Below are 23,622 nucleotides of genomic sequence, written 5' to 3' on the forward strand. Positions count from 1 at the left end.
CCTGCATGCAACAACACTGACGTTCAGATACTGAATCTGCCCGAGATAAGAGCAGTCCCCTCCCTTCTCTCCCAGCCCCTTCCCTTAAACAGCCAATGAGGATGCTGTCTATTCATGAGCCGGAGTAGGAGCAGGCATGTGTAGACAGCCTGCCACAGGAGGAGGTGTGTCTTCATGAGCCAAAAGTGTGTGTGAGTAGGAGTGTGTGCTCACACAGAGAGGGGAGGTGGTGGAGAAAAGACAGTGGAGTGGAGTGTATGTAGGCATGCAAGTGAGAATCAAGGGAAGGAGTGACAGGCAAGAGGGAAAGAGAATCCAGGTGCTTCTACTCATCTTACCACTGACACACTCCTCACTAACACACACACAGACACACACACACACACACTGAAGGAACTACACCCACAACCTCCACTAACGCAGTGAACTGAACCACATGTGTGCGTGGTGTGCTCGGAGCGACAGAGGGGATCTCTGAGGATACACGGATGAGAAAGAGGTGTGGGGGAGCCAAGGAAGAGGAGCCCGACTGTGTTTCGCCCCAGGGGGAGCTCATACACGCCGCAGACAGCACACACACTCCAGCGGGCACCCAGCACTGTTTCCCTGACAACTAGAATGGGCTGCAATTTGTGCACCTTGCAGAAACGGGAGGAACACTACAAACTGCTGTATGAGATTGCACAGGTAAGTGAGACCAGAAAGAGGTTCGGTGGGGTCATCGCCGTGATGAACTTAATGACAGCGGAGGGAATGATGGTGATAATGGCAGGAGTGATTTGGTGTCTGAAAACAAGTGGATTTCCCTACAGTGAGCAAGGAAGGCAAGGGTGAGCAAAGTCAAGAGTACCTGCAGGAAGGAGTAAGACAGCAGACAGGTTGAGTGGGGAACGAGCAGAAAAAAATGGGAGAGGTACATGTGAGCAATGTAGAAAAATGAGTAACTTCCAAGCAGCCAGACAGAGAGCCTATGTGTGTGCGCACGTGTGTGTGTGTGTGTGTGTGTGTGCGTATTCCTTTCCATCAAAGTGAGTGGAGCTAGTTATTTCTCCTCAGTAGCAGGAGATGTGAGAACAAGTTCAGCTTTTCTTCCCGCGCTGGCTCCAGGGGAATAATTCATCACATCTCCCCAGCCTGTGACTGTCTAGAAGCAAAAACAGTTCAAAGAACAACCAGCAAATGTGTTCTGCTGTTTTTCCCCCCTCTGTTTGTCAGAAGTGGATGTTTTTTTCTTCTCCTTGACCTGATGTGACAGCTTTCATATTGCCAATGTCACGTAAAGATCTTATTCTGCTTCTGGGATTTTGATGCTTTAATAGAAAGTTTACATCTCTGCTGATGTGCTGCATGAGTTCATTGACCTTTGGCCCTTTTTAGAGTTTCCAAAATATATGTGCAGTAATAGATACATATGTGGATTGACAATGCCCCCACAAATAATCATACCGTCATTGTGAGCAGTAAAACACTGTAAATGTATAACTTGTCATCTTGTACTGGGCTTGGCTGAAATGTGTAGATTAGATAGGAAGTGTTCACAAGTGTGAATCTGCTGAGAAAAAAAAAACACCCATCTCCAAAGTATCACCCTTTTAGAAACAGGAGAAAATGATGTTTTTGTTCTCTGTGGCCACTTCCTGTGGCATTTTATCAGCTTTATCAGGTGTTTATGTCAACTTTAAATTTAAAGAAAGATGAACATGTGCGTGTAAAGTGCAGTGACATTGTTTTTACAGCAGCGATTATGGTTATTGTTTGTGGAGCTGGAAACACGTGCCCTGGGTTCTCTCTGCTGCTTGAGTACAGTACGGGTGAATGCCAGCCCAGCAGCAGCAGCAGCAGCGAGGATTCATTCATCATTTAGTATCCTACATGGTTACAGACGGCAGGGAAACTGGATACGGCGTAATGAGACTGAGCAGGACTGCTGAATACTTCTTGTCAGTTTAGTATTGCTCAAAATGTCTTTTCAAATCAGAAATATATACCTTTCTAGCACTGATAGGAACAAAGTTTTATGTGTCCATTAAGCTAAAAGACAGAATGGTTTGATTTGTTTTATGACAATACGGCTGCTGCAGGTTGTTTGAGGTGGTGATAATAATGTTGGTGACAATGAGTGCTTGTTTTTGTTGTCGGGCTCTAAAATGCGAGAAATACATTATCACTCCTCTAACCTTCCATCGCTGCTAGACGCTGCTTTTATGAAGGTTTTTTTTTTTTTTTTTTCCACTGTGCTGCAGTCTTAAGCTAATTAAGCTTTCAGACTAAATGCCCCCATGCTCTAATGAGATAGTGGATGTCTGTGTTGTCTGCCTGGGTGGAGTGCATGAAAATTAACCATGTCAATTAAAGGAAACCCTAGGAGGTCAATACTCCTTTTGTGTTGTTGAGGCGAACTGAATATACAGACCAAAAACAAAGGCATGAGTACAGTATCTATGGTTAAAGCTCAGGCTATTTTTATTTGGCCTGACAGAGCAGTAGATGTATTGTATCATAAATCAATTGGCTGATAACAAAAAACAAAAAAGAGCCTTATGGTTTCCTCCTATTTCCGCATCTCACTGTAGGTGTCCTGGCACTCTGGCATACATCCAGGAATACTGCGTGCGAGTGTGTGAGCGAGTGAGCACCCGCTTACTATTAAACGCTCGGCGGTGTGTATGTGACAGTCGGCGGACACCTACAGCTCTCATTACCCGTGCAAAAGAAAGAGAGAAAGAGAGCGAGCGAGAGAGAGAGAGAGAAAGAGAGAGCTCACCAGGCAGTAAGTGTGTCAGTGTGACTTTGTCCCAAAACTAGAGGGTGAGGGGATTCTGCAAATCCAGAGAGACTCCTCAACAATCCCTCTGTCTCTTTCCCCTTTTATCATTCCAGACTCATTTCTTTTCCTTCCTTTTTTCATACTTTCTCCTTCTCTATAATCCTCATTAGTCCTGCTTTACCTCTGTCAACCTAGAATTGGGTTCCTCCTCTCCCTAATTTCACCTTTTCTAACACACACAACACTACAGATTCTAAATGTGTTTTTGTTCTGTTGTACTTCCAACAGAGCTGCACAATAGGACACCACCTTCTCATTATACCAGTGCAAAACTAAAGGATGCTGATACTGTACCATAGTTAACGCAGGGCAGAGAAGGTGCTTAGGAAGAACTGACACTCTCTCATTTGTCCCTAGATGCTCTGCTGCTGTATTTTAGTTGCGTGTCTCTCACTCCTGTGTGTGGGCTGGTGAGTGCCGTTGCCAGACAGACTTTCAGTTTGAATTTTTTTTTTCTGATAATCAAAATAATAATCTGTTGACTCATCCAGCTTGTGAAGGAGTTCAAATCTCAATGTTTTGACATCCGCATTAGGGAGACAGCGGTCAGCATTTGTTGATACTTTACTGTCCAAAATCTTGTATATTCTGTTTTATGGCCTGATCACACCAGAATTCAAAATGGCAAAATTCACTGCAAAATCTATTCATTCCAATAAAAAAAAAAACGCTGTTTCATTTGAAGTTTAACTTAGGTGAACTTTAAATTTGTGCTGCTGACCCTGAGCCACCTCAACAGCTTTGTCTATTAGGGGAATAGAGAGCCCAAAATGGAAGAGGCTATTGCAGCTTATTAGCCGTGTTCCATCATCCAGTTTTACTCAACCTCAACTGTCAAAGAGATGGCTTGCAGGTTACTGTAGTTATGCCATAGGAGTAGATAGTATAAATGTCTCTGGAATAAACTGAATTTATTGCCCCATTACCATCCAAGCTAACAAGCTAGCTAACTGACAGTCCCTCTCCAATAACACTCATCACTGAATGAAATGATGTCCACTAATGGTTCAGGGCAGAGAAAATGGAAAGAAGCTAGGGAGTCATTGTGACTGACAAGCGCCAGTTGACTAGTGTGTTAGCACTTAGCTCACAGCTACAGTGGTACAACAACTAGCCCTACATGGAGTCACTACATCACCAGATTAAATTCACTGTGAAACTTTCTGCTGTATCCAGGCCTGGGGGGGGGGTGATTTTTCTTTTTAAAGATGATGAAACAATGACCCATCTACAAAATGGATTTCCTCTGCTTTGGAATTCCATGGTATTCTATTTCCCCCCCGAAAATAGATATATTATGTTGGGACCAGACCTGTTCTGCACCTTTCATTTTGAAAAAGTAACACAGACCAATTCCAGTTTTCTGCCTGCAGACCTGTCCCGGTGTCGCCTCTACCACGGAGGTTATCTCTGTTCACGCAGCTGCACTGCTCTGACAGGACTGCTGGCTGCCTGACCTCAGCTGCCCAGCGGCCACTCAGAGATTTATGACTCTCGTCAGACCATTTACATTGAATGTTTCATTTGTGATCGTGTGTGTGTGTGTGTGTGTGTGTGTGTATATATATCTCTGAACACTCACCCATGTGTATGACCTCGGGGCTCCATCCAGAGCAATTGTAGCAATTGCCATTCCATATTTTGCTTGTGGCTGTGTTAAATTGTCCCACAGCCTCTGGCCTTCAGGGCCTCATAGGACCCATGTGTTTTGTCTTTTGGGCTGTTTCGAAGTCAGCACTACTGCATGACACGAAGAGACACGAAACAGCAGCCTATGTAACAGCCACTTACTTACCCAGTGTGTTGTCTTCTTTTGCTTAGTGCTAAATAACAGTGTTTGTTCTCTATGAATGAAATAGTTTTCATTGTTACTGGTCCAGGCTGATTAACAATGGAAGAAAGCAGTATATGATACGTCTATATTATTTACTACCTTGTTTTTGTACAGTCAGTGTGATATTACCTTTTAATATTAGTAACATATCCTTTATTTGTACCTTTTGTTCCTTTGTACATATGTGTGTTTCTGTGTGTGTGTGTGTACGGTTGTGAACCAGGCCAATCCGTGGTGTGGGTCTGTCCTCCGGAGACAGATGCTGTGCCACATGTCCAGCCTGTTAAACAGCATGGAAGGGGCTAGACAGACACCCCTTCTTCTCGCTACCACCTATGGTGTCCAGAGAGTGGCACACAGGGCAGGGGAAGCTGTGGTCAGTCCCACGCAGCCGTCACCTCCATATGGCCACCACAGACCCTGCACCATGACATCATTCCAGATAGGGATGTGAAATATGTCGGCGCTATCGGCTCCATCAGCCTCAGAGGTCTGGGGCTTTTTCTCAACCAGCGGACAGACGTGTGAAGCAGAAAATGAAAGGGAAATGGAAAAATCACCTTGCTGGAGTTATCATGCAACAACAGCAAATTATTCCTGTGATCCATGAGTGAGCATGAAAGAGAAGTCAGAGGTTCAGGGAATGATGATGAATATAATCTTCTGCTCCCAGATCTCTCCACTGAATGACGTGTTAGGGCTGTAAAATGTGCTGCAGATGACCAGCAGGGGATGAAGGGAAGTGATATCGCCCGACTCATCAGCTGTCCATTTATCAGAGAAGCGCAACACTGGTTCCTGAACTCACCGTTTTCTTTTCTTTGTGTCTTTCTCTGTGATGGGATTTGGAGCTTTGCAGGAAGTATTGAATGAAGTGACCTTTCCTTTTTTTTTTTTTTTTGCATTTTTCGGCCCAAGAAGTTGTTTGCCCGTCCGTGTGGGTCAGTGAGTTTGACCTTTTCACCTGTCAGTGTAATTCCACTTGACAAATCTCTCTATCTCTCTCTCTCTCTATCTCTCTCTCATGCACAAACACACACAGACACACTCACTTGCTGAGTGGCTAATCACATTGTGAATTAATCAAAACTCACATTTTTACTATAATTTTCATTCCAAAATGTGAAAGCTACGGTTCTTTTCCTCCACAAAAAAAAAAAAAAGTGTTTAAGTGATCACTAGATAATAAACCGACAACACATTCAGTGCTTAGAGGTGCTGAATAATTAACTTAGGTAATGATTAACATTCTAAAAATGTTAATCTAGCATTATGGAGATGAACTCTGCTGTTGAACACTGATCATCTGGTGTCTTCCATCATGGTTATAGTTGCTCGTTGGAGCACAGCATGGCGATAATGCCTCATGATTTAGAGGTGCATATGGCCTCGTCACCGACGCTGTGGGGTAGCACGTCTCCTAGTCGTCGGCCAAAAAAAAAAAAATGCAAACAGGAAATGGTGATTATTCAGCGTTTGGTTAAGGCCAGGTTAATGCAGAAAACAGCATCCTAGTGTTAGTTTGTGTGTGTGTGTGTGTGTGTGTGTGTGTGTGTGTGTATGTGTTCCTCTGCAGTGGAAGGAATGACACGGAGAGTGATAGATGATGACAGAAAGCTTGTCAGTCTGTAAGTTGATGTCTATGTCTGTCTTTCTTTGTGTATCTGTCTGCTTGGTTGTAAGCAAAGATACATACACAACACTTTCTGGCTTGTGTGCAGGTAGGTGTGTGTGTGTGTGTGTGTGTGTGTGTGAAGGTGGGAATCACAAAGACAGGGGAAGACAGGTCCGGTGTGCACGGTTGTGGTGGGGGGGCAGCAACAGTCGCTGTTTCGCTCCAGCAGCCAACGATCTCCCCCTGCTTTGGCTCTGATAAGCCCAGGATGAAAGCCCTTTCTGTGACACACCTCACCCCCACCCTCCTGTCTCCCCTCCAAACAAGGCGAAGGATGCACACATGATGCATGTACACGCAACTACAAGGCAATGTTAAGAGGTAGATATGCCTATTTGCAAACACTGTGTACATTCATGTAACACCCAGAGAGGGGAAATCACACAGGGTCCATCCATTCATCAGCTTTTACGGCGTGTTTTTCCATTTTTACGACTGTGTAAAAATGTCATTCAAGCTCTTAGCACCCGACAAGAGGACTTATCAGTTGTTATCAGCCTCTCGCTGATTACCATACTCACCGATCAGCCAAGTGGCCTGGCCAAGATGATAGCAGGCAGGAGAAGAAGAGAAAAAGAGAAAGGTGGGGGTTGAGGTAAAATGGAAAGGTAAAAGCAAGGAAAAATAAGGTGTGAGAAAGAAAGAAATGACAGTACAGTGAGTTAAAGAAAGAGGGGAGAGAACCGCAGCGAGAGGAAATGAGTCGTGTGCCATCAAAAACACTTTTTTAAATTTCCACATTTTCCCTTGATTCTTTTTTTTTTTTTTCCCCTTCTTAACCTCGCCCTCTCTGAAACACAAAGTCTCGCCCCTGCTCCTCCTCCTCCTCCTACCACCATCACTTATCAGTCGCCAGACACTGTTTCAAGTCCGTTCCGCTCCACTGCCCCTGTCTGTCTTGCTGCCTGTTTGTCACTGTCTGGGTATCCCACTCATTAATACACTTTGGCATAACCAAGCCGCCAGAGGTGCCACAGATTTTCTCTCCGCGTTGGAAGGACCCTGGAACTAAAAAGATAGTGATGGAAGACACGGAGACAGTCTGTCATTCATGTGTGGCAGAGAGAGACACTAATTTTGTCTAGTCCCAGTGTGTGCGCTGTCAAGCCGGTGACTGTTATATGGTTTGAAGCCAACCTTGTGCAAGAATAACCCAATAATCACCTTATGGCCACACGCTGCAGGCTATGTTTTGTCAGGTAAGACAGATGTTACGACAAACCATCTGGAGCTGTTATGTATATGTTGCAGGCTATTGCTGCTACATGGCGCTGCAAAAATGCACACAAGATATGCACACAGTTATTTACGGCTGGGGAGGGGGGGGTGCTAAAACATATCTTCTGAGATATAAAAAACCTCCAACTCCCTTCACATTAGCATAAAAGTTCTCTCAGTCAGATCTTTGGATGAGTTCTTTGGCAGCAAAGGTGCAATTCTCATCTGAGACCAAATGTCAGTTATACTACTAAAAGAAAACCTCCTCTGCCCCCCCCATCCTTTTTTCTCTCTGCCAAGAATTTGTTCATCATGGATAATCATTGGAGGGAGACAGGGGTTATTTGTTAGTACTATTTTCAAACAGCTCTTGTAATTCAGTGATTAATTTTTTGTCTGACATATCTCATATTGGTCTCATATTGCCAGAGCAGTACAGGCTGTATATAAAAAGGTCTTGATGGAGGCTGTTGGCTAAATGCTTAAAAATGCAAATGGACTGTTTCTGCGCCATTGCCAAGTGTGTTTTGAACGCACAGGGTGGATCCTGGGTCCAGGTGGTCTAAAGGGAGATTAGGTTACAGCGGGGCGATGGTGTTGAATTCCCACTTAACCAACTTGGGCTTAGGAGTCATTAGGCCCACTCAGAGCCTGGCTTCGAGTCCAGTTACAGATAGAATAACACTAAACCATCTGCATAGTAGGGTGGGGGTGGGGGGGGTGGGGGGGGGGGTGGGGGTGATTACATTTAGTGCAGGGTGTAACCATGAGCCTCATGTTGATATGGGAAATGCCCTCAGGATGGAGAGTGGCCAAAGCGCTGTGGATGGGTCTTTGTTGTTGTTGTTAGTTATAAGGAAATGTATTAGATTGTCTCCTCTGTGGTGCAGTTTCATTAAATCATGTTTTGTATGAATGATCGCTGTAGATGCAGAAAACACAGCATGTGCGGACAGGTGGTTCAAACTGATACAACACAGTCTTCCTCTGAACAATGAACAAAATTGCTACTTAGTGTTTAACCTCACAGATGCATGTAAAATGAATCCAAGAAATATGTAATTCCTGTGATAGTCTGGAGACCTGTCCAGGGTATACCCCGCCCTTGCCCAATGTCAGCTGTGATTGGCTCCAGCTTTTCCACCGCAACCCTAAATAGGATAAGTGGTATGGTTAATCAATAAACGAGAAAAATTTTTGAAGCGACATCTTTTGCTCATTCTCTCATCATAGTCCAACACCAGTCTTTAAAAAAAAAAAAAAAACATATGCAAAAATGTACACTCAAGGCCCACTTACTTGTTTTTTTCTGCTTTCAACCATATCACTTGGGCTTCATCAATTGAAAACATTTAGTCATTGTCATGGAACTGTTCCAACTTTCCATTATTCTGAGTACTTATAGGACTTCCCGTCCCTTGGGTTTGAAAGACAGAAAAGTAAAGGCAATTAAGCAGACCTTAAGGAGCCTGTTTTATCAACAGCTGTTTCCAAAATCCGGATAAACTGTACTGCTTGGGTTGGATTAGGGAATTGTTGTGGTATTGGTGAGAAAAATCAGCTTTAACTGTTGGTAGGAAACGGGATACAAACCGTAGTCTCAGTGTCAGAGTCAAACACTTTCCTGACCCAACCGTCCATCTCCACTTCCCCCGGAAGAGGTTCTGCAGCCCTTTGTTCAACAGGTCCTCGTCATCATCATTACATCATGTTTCAGGGCCTTGTTACGTGGAAACTCACACGAATTAGGCCTGTGACCCATTTTAAGAAACAATGGTCTGATTTAATGCGTCAATCTGTGATACAGTCTGAAAATTACACAAACGCAGTCACTCATCATCACCCGGCTGATAATACGTTGGTGGCGAATGTGATTAGCCATTCACTCGGTTACTGTAGACTTACACACATGTGCCTTAGATCATGAATACAGCTGAGGTCTTGATTGAGGCGGTTTGAATGAGGGGGAAATTGCAGCACAGTGTCTCTCACTTAACTAACCAACCATGCTTCTGGATGAAGGTATTTTTCATCGCAGGAAGAGCCCTTCTCTCCTGCTCACAGTTAGTGGAGTGTGAAGTCGTTTTTCTTCTCCACCAAAGGGAAGACTCAGACGAAGATTCATGTTATGAATAATGCTAATGACTCAGGTGCTTCTAGTGAGCATAAACATATCACTTTTAAAATGAAAAAAAAAAAGCAAAGGTTTGGTTGGAGGACATAGAAAAATTTAAGTTCACACTTGAGATGTAATTTTATGCAAAAAGCAGCACATAAATCTTTGATTTTCGTGCTCGCCCCAGAAAAATGTTTTCACTTTCCAAGCTTTAGCATGTTTTGCTAATTATGCCCCAGCATCCGGAGCCGGTTCTTTTTGCCTTCAACCAAAATCTGCACTCATGTGAATAACAAATATTCACAGCAAGACTGACTGAGTTTTATGGTGAAACTACTGTATAATAACTCATTCCTTAATTATTTAGGGTCCAGCAACGTTCAAAATCATTTTTCCACTCTTGATTCGTAAAGAAAACATTATGAACTTGGGGATGTTTGTCTGTTCCATTATGAGTATACAAAGTGCTGCAAGCAGTTAGAAACTATGCTAATTTCCTACTGATGTATTCAGTCAGTAACACTTGTTTATAAATCAAACTATCAGTCAAATGCTATCACCACTACTGCCACACCAACCTCTAAAAATAATGATAATAAATCATAAATTACAGATTGTTCAGTGCTAATAAAATGCTGTATGCCTTAATTTAGAAGAAGTTCTTTGTCTAGTTTTTTTTTTTTTTTTTAAAAACATTTATTTTGAAAGATTAAGGCTTGTATTACTCTGTATTTTCCATATTGTCAACAAACCCCATGAAAAGACAAAACCAAACCAAGCCAGACTCGAGATACTTTCGCCACACTGCACAGCCTCTACTCTCAAAGCCTATTGATTACTAACAAGGGAAATCTTTTTAAATTGGTCACACATTATTATTATTTTCATAAAAAGGCATAATAACTTCCTCAAACAGCTCTGGGATTAAACAAACGTTACTCAAACAGGAGAAAGTAGTGCATTTGTTGGCGACTATTTTCAGGTGTGGATTAATACACATTTGGTGAAGCAGAACCAAATTCATTTTGAACAAACTACGGTGCTCACATTCATGATAAAGAAGGGACCATAGCTCAATTATGTGTTTGTATAGTGTTTGCCCAACAGTGGAGGTGTGTATGGCTTTAGCCACACACATACCGTGTAAATCGTATTAATCCGTTGTTGGTTTTTGGTCTTTTAATAGGATTTGCAGGACGTGAGAGAAATAAAGAATATCACCAGTTTTCTTCTATATGCTAGATAAGTACAAGAATAGCTGACACGCTTGGATGGAGAAAGTATGTCGTTCAGCTTTCCCATACAGAGGAGCAACATAACCTCTTAGTGAACTCAGCCGTCTGGATGAATTATGTGGGTCTAATCGGTGACCCCCGAGAGCCTAATTCAAACTCATTGCTAGTGTGTGTCGAGGGGCTGGAGGAAGGGCCACACTATTGTTCAGCCCAGCTCAGTGGCTGTTGTTTTAATGGCAGATGAGAGATTAATGGTGATCTAATGACTGTGGGGAGGACACAGTGCAACAATAGAGTCCTGATACAGTGCAGGCCAAGTACATTAGTCAGTCAAGACAACTATCTGCATGGATACACACACACACACACACGCACACACACACACAAGTATACACGTAAAAATGTACACACAAAAACATTCAGTTGATCCCAAGACACACAAACACGCAGAATGAAAATGAAAGTGACTTCTATTGATTTGTCAGTAAAGTTTTCGCAGTCATCCGGCAACAGCGCACCCTGTCTCATCACGAGCAAAACAAACTGAGCTAATTCTCAACCCGCCAAACCCCCCAAAGTGACAAAAGAAGGCTAATTTATGCATTGGCGACGTGGTGTGCGAGGAGTAAGAGTGTGGCAGCGGGGCTGGGCTGGATGCTCACTCGTGGATCGCGGTAATTGTGATTTGGTTGCTAGGATGTTGAGGGTAATGAATGTCTTGTTGATGCAGTTTGTCATAACCCGTGCCATCCTCGGCTGCTTGAGAACACAGAGCCTATTAGTTAAACACAGAGACATTGGCCCTGCTGTGATGTATGAGCCCACCAGGAGGAAGGTATTAGTCATTTTATGAGACAAAATGAAGGAAACTGCCAGGCTACCGTCGATGCTGGATGCGATTGTGGATTAAACTAGGTAGTGCAAATACCTCTTGACTTTTGCCATGGGGTTTTTTCTTGTCTTTTTTATCTAACAGCTTACTGGGGTGTAAACTGGAGGGAAGAATGTTTTAATTGGAGTTTTATCATCACTGGATTACCTCAGTGATAATACAGTAGGATGTTGTTTTTCCCTTTGCAAGTATCACTAGCACATACGCTGTTGGGGTTGTGTTATGAATAAAAGAAAATACTCATATTGTAATTCCGAAAAAAAAAGCAGAATACAAGACAAATCATGTTTCATTCCAAAGCTTTACCACTGGGAAGGATCTGTATTCATGAAGCCTAATTGAAAGGAAGCCCGTCTTGCATATAGAAGTGGTACAAAGAGCAGGAAATGAGATGGTTCTTAATGCGTTCACTGACAGATGATAACCTTTGATTTCCCCCCACTTACATCAGAAATGGCTGCTTGGAATGACAGTCACAAGTCAACAGTCTCTGATGTCTGCATGCGTGTTTCCACTGCTGGTGGTGTTAAGCTGGGGTGGGGAAAAGATAGACATGTGAAAAGCGAGAAGGGAGAAAACCCTTGAGACACACACAAAAAAACAGATGGGTAGAAACAGAAAGTGATGTAGTGTCTGTTTTTAAAGTGCTCTGGCAATATAGAGTTTTTTTTCTTTTTTACCCTCTGAATTGAAATGAAATGGGCTGATTTACAGTGACAATGACAGACAAAAGGAGAAAAAAAACACACCTAGACTGCAAGACAAAGAGGAGAATGAAAGAAATAAAAGTACTAATAAGATCAGATCAAAAGAAAACAACGTGCGCAGGCAAAGGCGTGTTTATTGATTGGAAGACTCATCACACAAGCAATCCTCGCTAGCTTTTTAAATATCAAAACAATACAGAGTTTAGCTAACACACAAAATAAACATTGATCCTACCTGCTTGATTTCATGGGGGTACCTGGGCACAGAGGGGTTGTAGTGACGGTCACTGACACAGTGGCGCAAATTGGTGCTCAACCCTGCAATACTGTGGTAACATCAACACACCAAAATGCACTGGGCCTATAAATAGGACATGATGCGTCTAATTGGTAGAGACACACTAAAATATTTGCATATTATGAAGATTGTCTGAATGGATTCTGGAAAATGTAATAGATAATCTTTTATTTTAGTCCACAGGGAGATAACAGTGAATGACGGGCTGCAGAGCGGCGCAGTCGATCTTGTTGAAGGACACTTCAGCTTTTCAGATGCTTCATGATGAGGGGCTTGAATGCAGGAAAATCAGCTGAAGGACAGTACACCAGACTGTCACTTTTTGCAGCTCCTACTGAACAGGGAAACGTGGGAAGCACGGGCCGCTGCCATTGTTGCAAGATTATTTGAAGCACTTTACATTTTAGCTAAAGGTTCATACATTTTTTTTTACTTTTAATGCTTCGTCTGAAGTAAAGATCTAACAGCTAAAACAAGCCAGTGCTGTAAACAGCCATTCCTAGAGGAAACGCAGTCTAATCTACTACAGACAGATGCTGTGTGATCTGGAAGGGATTGACCTGAGCGGGCTACTTAACATCCGTCCCGACAGCAGCTATTTAATCCACATTTCATGTTGTCATGTGGTCTTCCTCATGCAGAACTAATTGGTTGTTTTCGCCTGTTGTGCAGGAGCCCATGTCTGTGAAAAACTGTGAAGGACACTCATTACAACTTGTACTCACACTCGCAAGCTTGGCCATAGATGCAATCACAGGTGCAGACGAGCACATAAACACAGAGAGGAAGAGCTGAACTCAATTCGGTGAATAAGGGCCCTAATAAGAGCACTGAGCGGGGTCTCCTTGAACCCGTTGCCATGGTACAAACAGACAGACACACACACACACACACACACATACACTCACTCATAAACACACACACATACGCAACACCCTGAGCCCCCGCCGCCACTATGAACACAAAACACACATCTTGCACTCTCCCTCTCTCCCACAGTCTCCCCCTGATCTCTCTGATTTGCATTTTGGTTAACACTCTAATTGCCTCTCATTAAATAGCTTGTCACTTTGATTAATTGGCGCGATACAGAAATGTAAAACAGCAGAGCATTACAATGCATAGTGAACGGTTGCTGATTGGAAAAGACGAACCAGCCTGGCTAAAAAAAAAAAAAAAAAAATACAAAACAGAGGTGAAATCTCACCAACTCCTTGTGCACTTTTTAAGTTGAGTCAGGGTTTTGTTTTTTTTTTAATCCTGAGGTAATGTTTTAAAAGAAATCCGAATAAAAAGACACAGTTAGGGGAATGAATTGTAGTGTGGTTTCAGTGCTGGACCAATGCACACTTTCCCCTCCGCAAACAGCTACTAAGGCGTCCGTAAGCATGCAAAGATGCCCTTGAGCTCACCCCCCAACTGGTGAACACCACAAGATGCAGTTGTTCTTGTCGGAAAGAACGAGTGCTGAAATCTGCATGGCCAAGATAGGACTCACATGCTCAGCAAATCATCTTTGACTAAATATAGGTTAAAATGAATCATATCACAACAAAACAACAGTTACTTACTCCAGACAGTCATCATACTCAAGTTTGAAATTGACTATTATTATAGTAAATTATATATTGTAGCCACTCTCCGCCACATCTGAATCCTCTAGCTCTTTTGAAATGACAGATGTTTTAATTGTACAGTAAGTGAGGTAGTGAGATTTTTTTTTTTTTTTTTTGAAACAACCTCAGAGCACTTGGCATTTAGAAAAGCCATGAGTAAACGAAACGTTTAAGTATTGATCCACAAAAAGATGTGTTACGTTCGCATTCGTTATATTACAGGGAAAAGTTAGCTAGCAGCGGGAGATGCCGATGTTTGCACTCGCCACCTGTGTTGAGCAGGGTCGGGAAATGCAAACCCCAGCAGGACAACGCATCAGAGCAAGCAGTGCAAGCCTCCTTAAGCTTTCCAAATAAACTTGATGCTGAGTCCAACCAAAAGTGAATACAGAATCCTGCATTGGTGACTGTGGCTGACCATAGAGAACTACTCACGAATCAACTTGTGGAGCAGACTTGCTGCACTAATTTGCCTCTTAACCTTTGACTGGCCATTTTCAAATTAGTTAAGTGATATTACATAATGTTGAACTTTAGCTGATAGTGTCGTATAAGGCAGACAAAGGAAAACAAAGAATGTAAAAAAAAAAAAAAGGTTCATTTCAACCATCTCTATTCTGTTTTGCTAGTTTTCCCGGGTTGCTTGTCACACATGCATCAATAGCATCATGGTATTCTCATCCTGCACAAGGCAAGGGTCAATGTGATTCAGCTGACCGAGCATGGCACCAGTTGCACAGCCTGCCACTCAAATTTATGAAACTATCATCTCCTTTGCCTCCGCAGCGCTAGGGTGATATTGCATGTCAGAGACTTTTATTATTGAAATGAGACATTTATGACAGTAAGCCCTCGCCGCATGAGAGTGGCCTCCTGAATCATCTCGATACAGCTAAAGGAGAAAGAGAAATGAGATCTGGCAGATTATTGGCGCACGCCACCTGCGCTTCCTCACTCATCACAATATGCCAATTTCCATGAATGTAAAAAAACAATCTTTCTTGTATTGAGCTGAAGTTCAGAAAAATCATGATCTGGGCGATTGCGGGAGACAGATTGCTGGTGGTGTTGAGCGACATGTCTCCTCAGGGGCAGACGAGGTCGGTGTTGAATAGGCAGGGGTTCTCTCTCCTGGGCAGCTTATTGTTTCCTGGCCTATACGAGCCTATTCAATGTGAGATACTGCATTATTCAGCCAAACATGGTTAATGGAAACAACCTCATAGAGCTGTTTTAAGTCTGTCGGGAGCTGATGTAATGTTTAAGCTGTGTGTGTGTGTGTGTGTGTGTGTGTGTGTGTGTGTGTGTGTGTGTGTGTGTGTGTGTGTGTGTATGTGTGTGTGTGTGTGTGCGCGTGTGTTTGCTCCTATTTGCTCACAATGACACCATATCTGACAGATTTAGCTGTGAGGTTGAGTGGTTTCCATCATGCTCTTATCTCTGAGCAGCAAACACACCCATTCAAATGTACGATCATACACACACACACACACACACATACACACTCACACACTCACACAAATACACACACATAAACAAACACTCACTCTAATCTCTAGGCTTTCCTTATCCGTTTGTATTCAAAAGTAGAAACAACATTTAACCATCTTAGTGGCTAACTGATAAAACCGTGCAACACATTTAAAGGTTGACATGAGCCTCTATTGAGCATATTGAAAGCTTCAGTGCTGGTGACTGATTGGCTTTCACTGTGCTACTTTCAACCCCCGTCTCAACACATGTAACAGCCATTTCCACACCATGGTCCGCTAGTAACCCCTCATAGTCAGTGATGTGTGTAATTGGTGCATCAGAGGGAGTAAAATGTTGTATTAATAGCTGATAGCTGAGACTTGCCATTTCTTATACGCGTGACCTTAAAATCCTGTGTAGAGTCATGTCAGGAAGTGAAATATCAAGGCATATTCAACTATCTACTGGACTTCTTCAAGCACATGGGTCCAAGCGAACAGAGGAGACATATGATTAAGTGATGTTGTCTTCCACAACATAATTCTACTATACAAAGCCAACATGTAACTATTTGGTCAAACTTGCACAGACATTTGGTCAAACTGAATCCAGAATCTGATGTTTTGACATTTGCTTTACCATATGTCTACCATAAATATGTTATGCTAAACAAATGTGTTATTTCTGAGAAAATATAAAAAATTAAATTTTCTGTAACTTCAAAATAGAGGTAAAAACCAAGCAAAACATTAACACTAAGCTAAGAAAGCTATGTAAAGTTAAGCTAACTGATGAGAAAGTTTCAGCTAGCCATAGCTAGATTTACCTACCTTTTCCTAGCAGTTTCTTATCAGTCACATAGTCACACAGTTTAATTTTGATTATCCAACATGTTAGTGATACAGTGTCATAAATTAGGCAGTAGCCAAATCTAAACATGATCAAGAAAGAACTTGCTAAACTCGTCCTGCATTTAAACGATAGCTAGATTGCGTGAATTAGCAGAGTAATGTTAGAAGCAACTGCCATTCTGATTCTAGAGTAACTTATGTAATTTGATGTGGTTAAGCTTAGTTTAATTTTCTTTGTAGATACTTTATTTTCCCTTGACACTTAAGATATGTAATGTTTAATATTTCTTTTATATCCATAAAATTTCTGCAGTCACTGCTTTATGCCCTTGTAGACCAGTATACATAGACAAAAGGACAAAAAACCTGCAAGACATATCTCAAGGAGTAAAAGCAAACATACAAAGTGGGCTGATAACAAGTAAGTGACATTTTCACAAAAGGCTGTAGATCAATGACATGCAAACACTGCTTTCACCAAACACACTCATAAGCTACAGTATCAGTCCTCCCAAACTATATAACATGCAACTTTGAACCTTGACCTTTAGGAAGGAGTGTTTAGACAGACTTGCTTTGGTTTAGGGCTACTGGGAACCATTTTTATTGGCAATAGTAACCTTTAACTTGAGAGGTATATGAAGGCTGCGCAAGATTGTTGGTTCATTACAGCAGTCCCTATGGACCGGCCTGACCTCAGACTATCAGACTATTTTTAGCGCGCTCTTGGAGCTTTCACGGGTTATGCTGGATGATGTAATGAGTTGATATTGTCTCTCCGTCAGCTTGGTTACACGCTTGCAGTTGAGTGATGAGAAAGGGAACTACTAATAAAAATGGAATTACTGTTCCATATTGAGGGAATCCGCTCACCTACACGTGTCAGCACAGATCCCACTTGCATGTATAGATCCTATGCTTGCTTACCCACATACACACACATTCAGCTAGATTAAACTACATCCCTATGGGGAAGCAGACAAGAATAAACAATAATATAACAAAAATAGGAAATAAAAAATAAACAGAACAAAAAAATAAGGATATTTTAATGTGTAGATATTGTTAGATTATGGATCTGTGTCATTTAAGGTTTAATGTAGACTGTGTGATAAAAACAGAAAATAGAATGACTAAGAATTATGATTCTGAACCTTTCTGTACAATCAACATCTCAATTGTCTCATCTTCTCTAACTTGACTGCTTCTCTTAATCCCCTCATTTGTGGTTTTATTATACCCCTAATGCTTTGTAAATTCAGTGTATACGATGTACGAAATGTGTGGTGCACACAAACACATAAAAGCTGCACGTTCTGAGCCATTATCCACGGTCTTTGTCACATCTGCTGGCCATTAATCAGCCCCCAGTTAGCTCATCAACAGGCAGATTGAATGGAGGAACAACAGCAGGTAAAGACACTGGCAGGTTTACCCCCACAATCACTTCCTGCTTTCCAGAACATTCCCTCTGATTGGAGATTAATGTGTCCATCTGGACCTCATTCCAACTTATAAATGTCATGGAACTTTCTCTACACTTTTTCAAAGATGCACTAATGGGATAGTTAAATTAGGAAAATTGTGTGCAGGGGAGAGCTGTCATGAAACTATGGCAGAAATGTGAGAACACGAGAGGTCACAGATCCAATGCAGTCATCCATTAATTTCCATCATAGCTGCAGATGGCAGTATAAGGTGTGTACTGATGGGCAGCCAAAGTTCTTGCAACACTTTCTAAACTTGTGGAAATTACTGGTAATGTGAAGTATCCAATACCTAGCTCTCCATATTTCTGGTGTATTCTCCAAATAATTATGCTGATATTAGACATTATCTTGCCTGTTTTAAGCTCTTTACTAACAGTCTTGACACTTTCATATCCAAAGTCAATGCAATTAATCAATTTTAGCGTATGACAGGTTGAAAATGAACTTGAACAAAAGGTGTAGGCTCACGGAGGGCTTGTAATTGGGTCAAACAAAGTGACAAGGTGTCAGTGCTGGAGTAAATTCACAGGTGTATGAGTGTGTTTTCAGGTTGACAGCTGTCAGTATGACGTCTTTCACACCTACTCTCCACCAATTCCCTTGCGGCACAACCTTTTTTAAACTTGCAAATTAAGTAGGTGCTGCTTGCTGAAACTGGTGTTCCCAGTGGAGCGAGGTCTACCTCCCGCTATTCTCCTCCACTTTGCAGCTCATTTGCCTAAATCAGTGTTATTATTCTATGTCTAATGGGCTTAATGGTTAGAACGCAATGTAAATAATGCATCTGGGTTAGACTGATTTGAAAAAGAATATTGGAGCAAAACTGAATGAGATTAATTTAGGTTCCAAAGCATGACTTTGGGAGTTTTTCCTCCTTCAGAAATCGTAACACATTATACAGCCTCTGTAAACTTGGCAGAAGCCGAAAGGTTATAAAAATGCATTTGTGAATAGCTGCACAGCAGTAAAATGTCTGAACCTGCTGGGAAGGAGTACCCCACTAAATCTGTAGCTGCTTTACTAGGAGGTATTCAGCAGCTAACTGTTGAGACGTGTAAAGAAAGGTACTATGAGGATCCCAGGTGCAAATGTGAAACAGGCTGTTTCTGAAAGGAGCACGTATGTCTGACTGACAGAGTGTCCCTGGATATATGAAGGTTACGAAAAAGGCACAATAAGTGTGCACATCTTTCCCCTGACTTGTTGCTCCTTTTCAGAGTCAAAATATTTTATAATCATTGCCATTGCCACAAGGAAAGTCAGATGTTGGAACAGAGTATGAGTTACATTCTTCCGCTGTAACTTACAACATCAAACAGAGAGGACGGGGTGTTGTTGTGATTAGTGAGGTAATTTCCCGATGAAGCTCTCAGTCAAGTGACTCTTTGCTCTCCATTTCCCCAGGTGAACGGGCGCGACTTCTCCAAGGTCGAACATGACGAGGCAGTGGTGGAGGCCATCAGGCGAGACCCCATCGTTGTCCAGGTTCTCCGGCGAACCCCCACCAGAGCCACGCAGGCTGTTGCACATAACCACGGTGGCACGCCGCAGGATGTGTGCGTTGTCGACGTTTGCACGCAAACAGACATCACCTTTGAGCACATCATGGCACTGGCCAAGCTTCGGCCTGCTACCCCACCCGTCCCTGACATCTGTCCCTTCCTTTTGTCTGACAGGTGAGGGCGAACACACTATGTACAATTGTAGCCAATGCACAGTTGTTAATGGCACACACTGGGACAGGTTTGGACGTTGTTCTCTTTCATTTCATGGTAGTTTTTAAGCAGGTGTATCATGGTGTGGAAACTCCCTGCAGAGCTGGGCCTGTGATATCATTATGCAGAACCAAACGCGCATGCAATAATCGCTTCTTTGTGCTACATCCATTTTCTTTAATGGGAGCTTTTGCTGGGCGATTAAAAGCCAATGGTCTGATAGAGCTGGCATTGTGGCGCTACATCCATTCTGCAGCTATTTATAGGGCTTTGCTGGGAAGCAAATGAAATCAATTTGTCCTATAAAACTACAAATCTGCCAGTGTTGGTCAATGATTATGGAGAGGCAGTTATCATGGTGACAATTTACAGAGGTCATGACTTTTATAGCAGGAATGGTTGATGTCTACATTGCTTGTTCAGAGTTTTGTTGCAGAATTAGATGAGCATTATTAATAAATACATCACACTCACATGCAAAATACGCCGGGGGATCTCAGGCACCTTTATTAACAATTAAGACCCCCTAAAAACCTCATTCAGATTTGGGTGTCTCAAAAATTAAGCAAATTATTTTCTTTTTATCAGCAGTGTAAAAACACAAACAGACTGTTTATTAGTGATGCAGCTGTTGGAATAGACTTGAAAGCCTCATTTATGTCTTTCAAGTTCAATTAACAAAAAAATTCATCCATATGCGAAATATCAGCCCTTATTTATCCAACTCAAAAAGTGAAAAGTTGTCAAACAAGCCAATAAAAAAAAAAAAAGGCCTTTATGTTTTCTAAATGAATATACAAACTATTCTCTGTATATTCAGTAGGATGTTAATTGTGTGATGTTGTTCGGCTACTGGGAATGTGATGTAACCCTACTCTGTTTTGCATTGAACTGGACCCCCTGGATATTAAAGGGTATTTCACCCACTGGACGTGTGCAGATGAGAATATACAGTAACGATCTTTAACACAACTGGCTTTTCTTCTGTTTTCTCTCTAGCTGTCATTCCATCCACACCATGGAGCATGAGTTTTATGAATGTCCAGAGTACCTGTCCAACACCCCAGCAGAGGTGGAGAGGACTGAAGAGTATGAGTATGAGGTAAAGTTTCAAATCGGTCTCACTTTTTGCTTCAGAAGTATATTCTACAGCACTCATACTGGCCCTAAAAGTAGTCAAATTTAAATATAGGTGAAAAAATACTGGAATCAGCGGACACAAAATAGACTTCTTGTGGTCTTTCATAAATGTAAAATTAAACTTTTTGTGCAATAGAAATACTCATTGGCCTTTATGTGACTTTCCAAGTTATTGAAAAGCCTTAATTTTTTTTCCTCCAATGCAGTCGAATATGAGGCCACCATTGTGTCAGTAATACAAAATCCCAGGAAATAATCCAAGGCTAGCCCTTGCTGTCTGATGCTCACAAGTCCCATAATAATACAAGAAAAATTGCCTACTACAATAATACAAGGAAATTGGCTTCCTTTTGTCGAAGCATCATACTCTCTTCAGATTGTTTTGTGTAGCATAGCACCGTTCCTGGGTTTAAGAGGTAAGGCCAGTCTCCACATAATGGTACCAAAAGAAAAGGCCTCTCTGTTGTATTACCGGTGTGCTTCACTCACAGGCGGTTAGTGGCCCTTTCCTCATGAACTCTCCTTCAAAAATAGTTATGCTCCTTTGACAGCCGCTTCAAGCTGAACAGAGATAGTGAAAAAGCAAGCACTCGCTATATCAGTGGAAAAAACAATTAAAAATAGCAGATGATAATGATGATGATGATGATAATGATGATGGTAATGATGATGATAATATCAGGAAATGCCGTTGAGTTCATATAAAACATGACAAAATTCGCCCTGCTACGCCCTGGGGGGGGGGGCTTACAGTCAACCATTTGCACCCACAAGTGTCTCCATCGTAGCACATGCATCACACAGGTCAGACAGTGGATCTCCAGGTCATGCTAGGTGACAGTGATGGGTGACGTTTGCTACTCTCAGTTGTCCGACCTGGTTTAATAGGCACTCCCTGGTTCAGTGAACTGCATTGTGGGTCATTAGGATTCCTCTGCTGCCAGCTGTGGCCTTACCTCACACCGTCATCTGGAGTCTCCTGTGTCGGTTGGGGGTGGGAGTGGGGGGGTGGGGGGGTGGGGGTGGTAATAGTAGTAGTATCAGAACAAGGTTGGTTTTACAACACAAACACACACACAGAGTTTAAAAAAAAAACATCCCCACCTGCCAGACATAAATTGGCCATCCTCACTTACCTCTGTCCATCCATGTGTATCTAACTGAAACATGAATGGCTTTCCTCTTGGATGAAACAAATAGGGCTGCCATTCCCAGGAACATTATGTCTGACTGACAGGTTTAGCTTCACTTCAAAAATGATTGTCCACATGGGTACTCCTGCTGTCATAATACTTCTGCCAAATCTACCGTACTATAATATCACCAAGTAGCAGACAGTACGTGTTGAAACTAAGTTTCAGGCCAGCCAGTTTTATATACGTTCACAATGAATTAGAAAGCCATTCCAATTACAATCGCAATTCCAAAGAGTTACTAAAAATACTGTTATGAAATAAGTTAATAATAATTTCCACCCCTTCTGGATATTTGTATCTACTTCCCAGGCAATACAGTGTTAAATTATGTCTGTGCAAGTTCTCATTCGTCCAGGTCATTGTTATCTCTTTCTCAGATTAAATCGAAGGCAACTGGACTTGTATTTGTCTGTGGAAGATGTTTCGCCTCTTATCCAAGCGGCTTCATCAGTTCTTATGTATTGGTCTCTCTAGTCCGCACTAGTCTGACAAAGAAAGTGGAGTAGGACCCAGGTATTTAACCTCTTGTGGGTGGGTCCACCAAGGTACCTGTGAAAGTACTGGTTTCACCTGACCATTGTTGTGGTCTCATGTGGACGACCGTCGTTAGGGTCAGGTGAGCCCCTGGTGGATGACGATTGTTGAGAGTCGTCTGAGGTTATGTTGTTGACTCTCCTGGGTACCGATGAAAGGGCGACATTGTAGATGGGGGATAGATGGTGTCGCAGACCCCCTCCCCTGTTTAGCGATGGCCTCTCCACTTTTACATAGATGGCTTCCTTGACTCCCCTTTCAAACCATCTGTCCTCCCTGTCCAAGATTTCGACATTGCTGTCTTCAAAGGAGTGTGCCTTTTCCTTTAGGTGGGAGTAGACAGCTGAGACAGGGCCTGAAGGGTTTACCCTTCTGTGTTGGGCCATACGTTTGTTTAACGGTTGTTTTGTTTCCCCAATACATAGGTCATTGCACTCCTCACTGCATTTGACCGCATATATCAGGTTGCTTTTTTGATTGTGTGGTGTTTTGTCTTTGGGATGTACCAGTTTCTGCCTGAGCGTGTTACTGGGTTTGAAACATACAGGGATTTGATGTTTGTTAAAAATCCTCCTGAGTTTCTCTGAGACCCCAGAAACGTATGGAATGACGATGTTTCTGCGTTTATCTTTCATTTTCTCAGCATCCTCCGTGTTGGTATTCTTCCTGGAGCGTGTTGTTGTTTTGCCAAAAGTCCAACTCGGATAGCCACAAGTTTTCAGAGCTCCCTTTAGATGTTTATGTGTTAAATTATGTTGGATTTTAATAAAAGCTCTATTTAGTCACCAGGTTATGCAGTACAGTT

At 42.3% G+C, this 23,622-nt stretch overlaps 1 protein-coding gene across 1 annotated transcript in view; it reads left to right on the top strand.

The window, feature by feature from the left end:
* The first annotated feature begins 204 nt into the window (after window positions 1-204).
* Window positions 205-23,622, top strand: part of pdzrn4 (PDZ domain containing ring finger 4) — a 35,278-nt gene continuing 11,860 nt past the window's right edge. The window contains exons 1-3 of the mRNA XM_056368278.1: window positions 205-687; window positions 19,637-19,908; window positions 20,947-21,049. Of these exons, the coding sequence (XP_056224253.1) occupies window positions 619-687; window positions 19,637-19,908; window positions 20,947-21,049 (444 nt within the window). The 5' untranslated portion in view covers window positions 205-618. The remainder of the gene's footprint in view (window positions 688-19,636; window positions 19,909-20,946; window positions 21,050-23,622) is intronic.

Source organism: Seriola aureovittata, chromosome 22 (genome assembly GCF_021018895.1).
Source record: "Seriola aureovittata isolate HTS-2021-v1 ecotype China chromosome 22, ASM2101889v1, whole genome shotgun sequence".
Taxonomy (NCBI): domain Eukaryota; kingdom Metazoa; phylum Chordata; class Actinopteri; order Carangiformes; family Carangidae; genus Seriola; species Seriola aureovittata.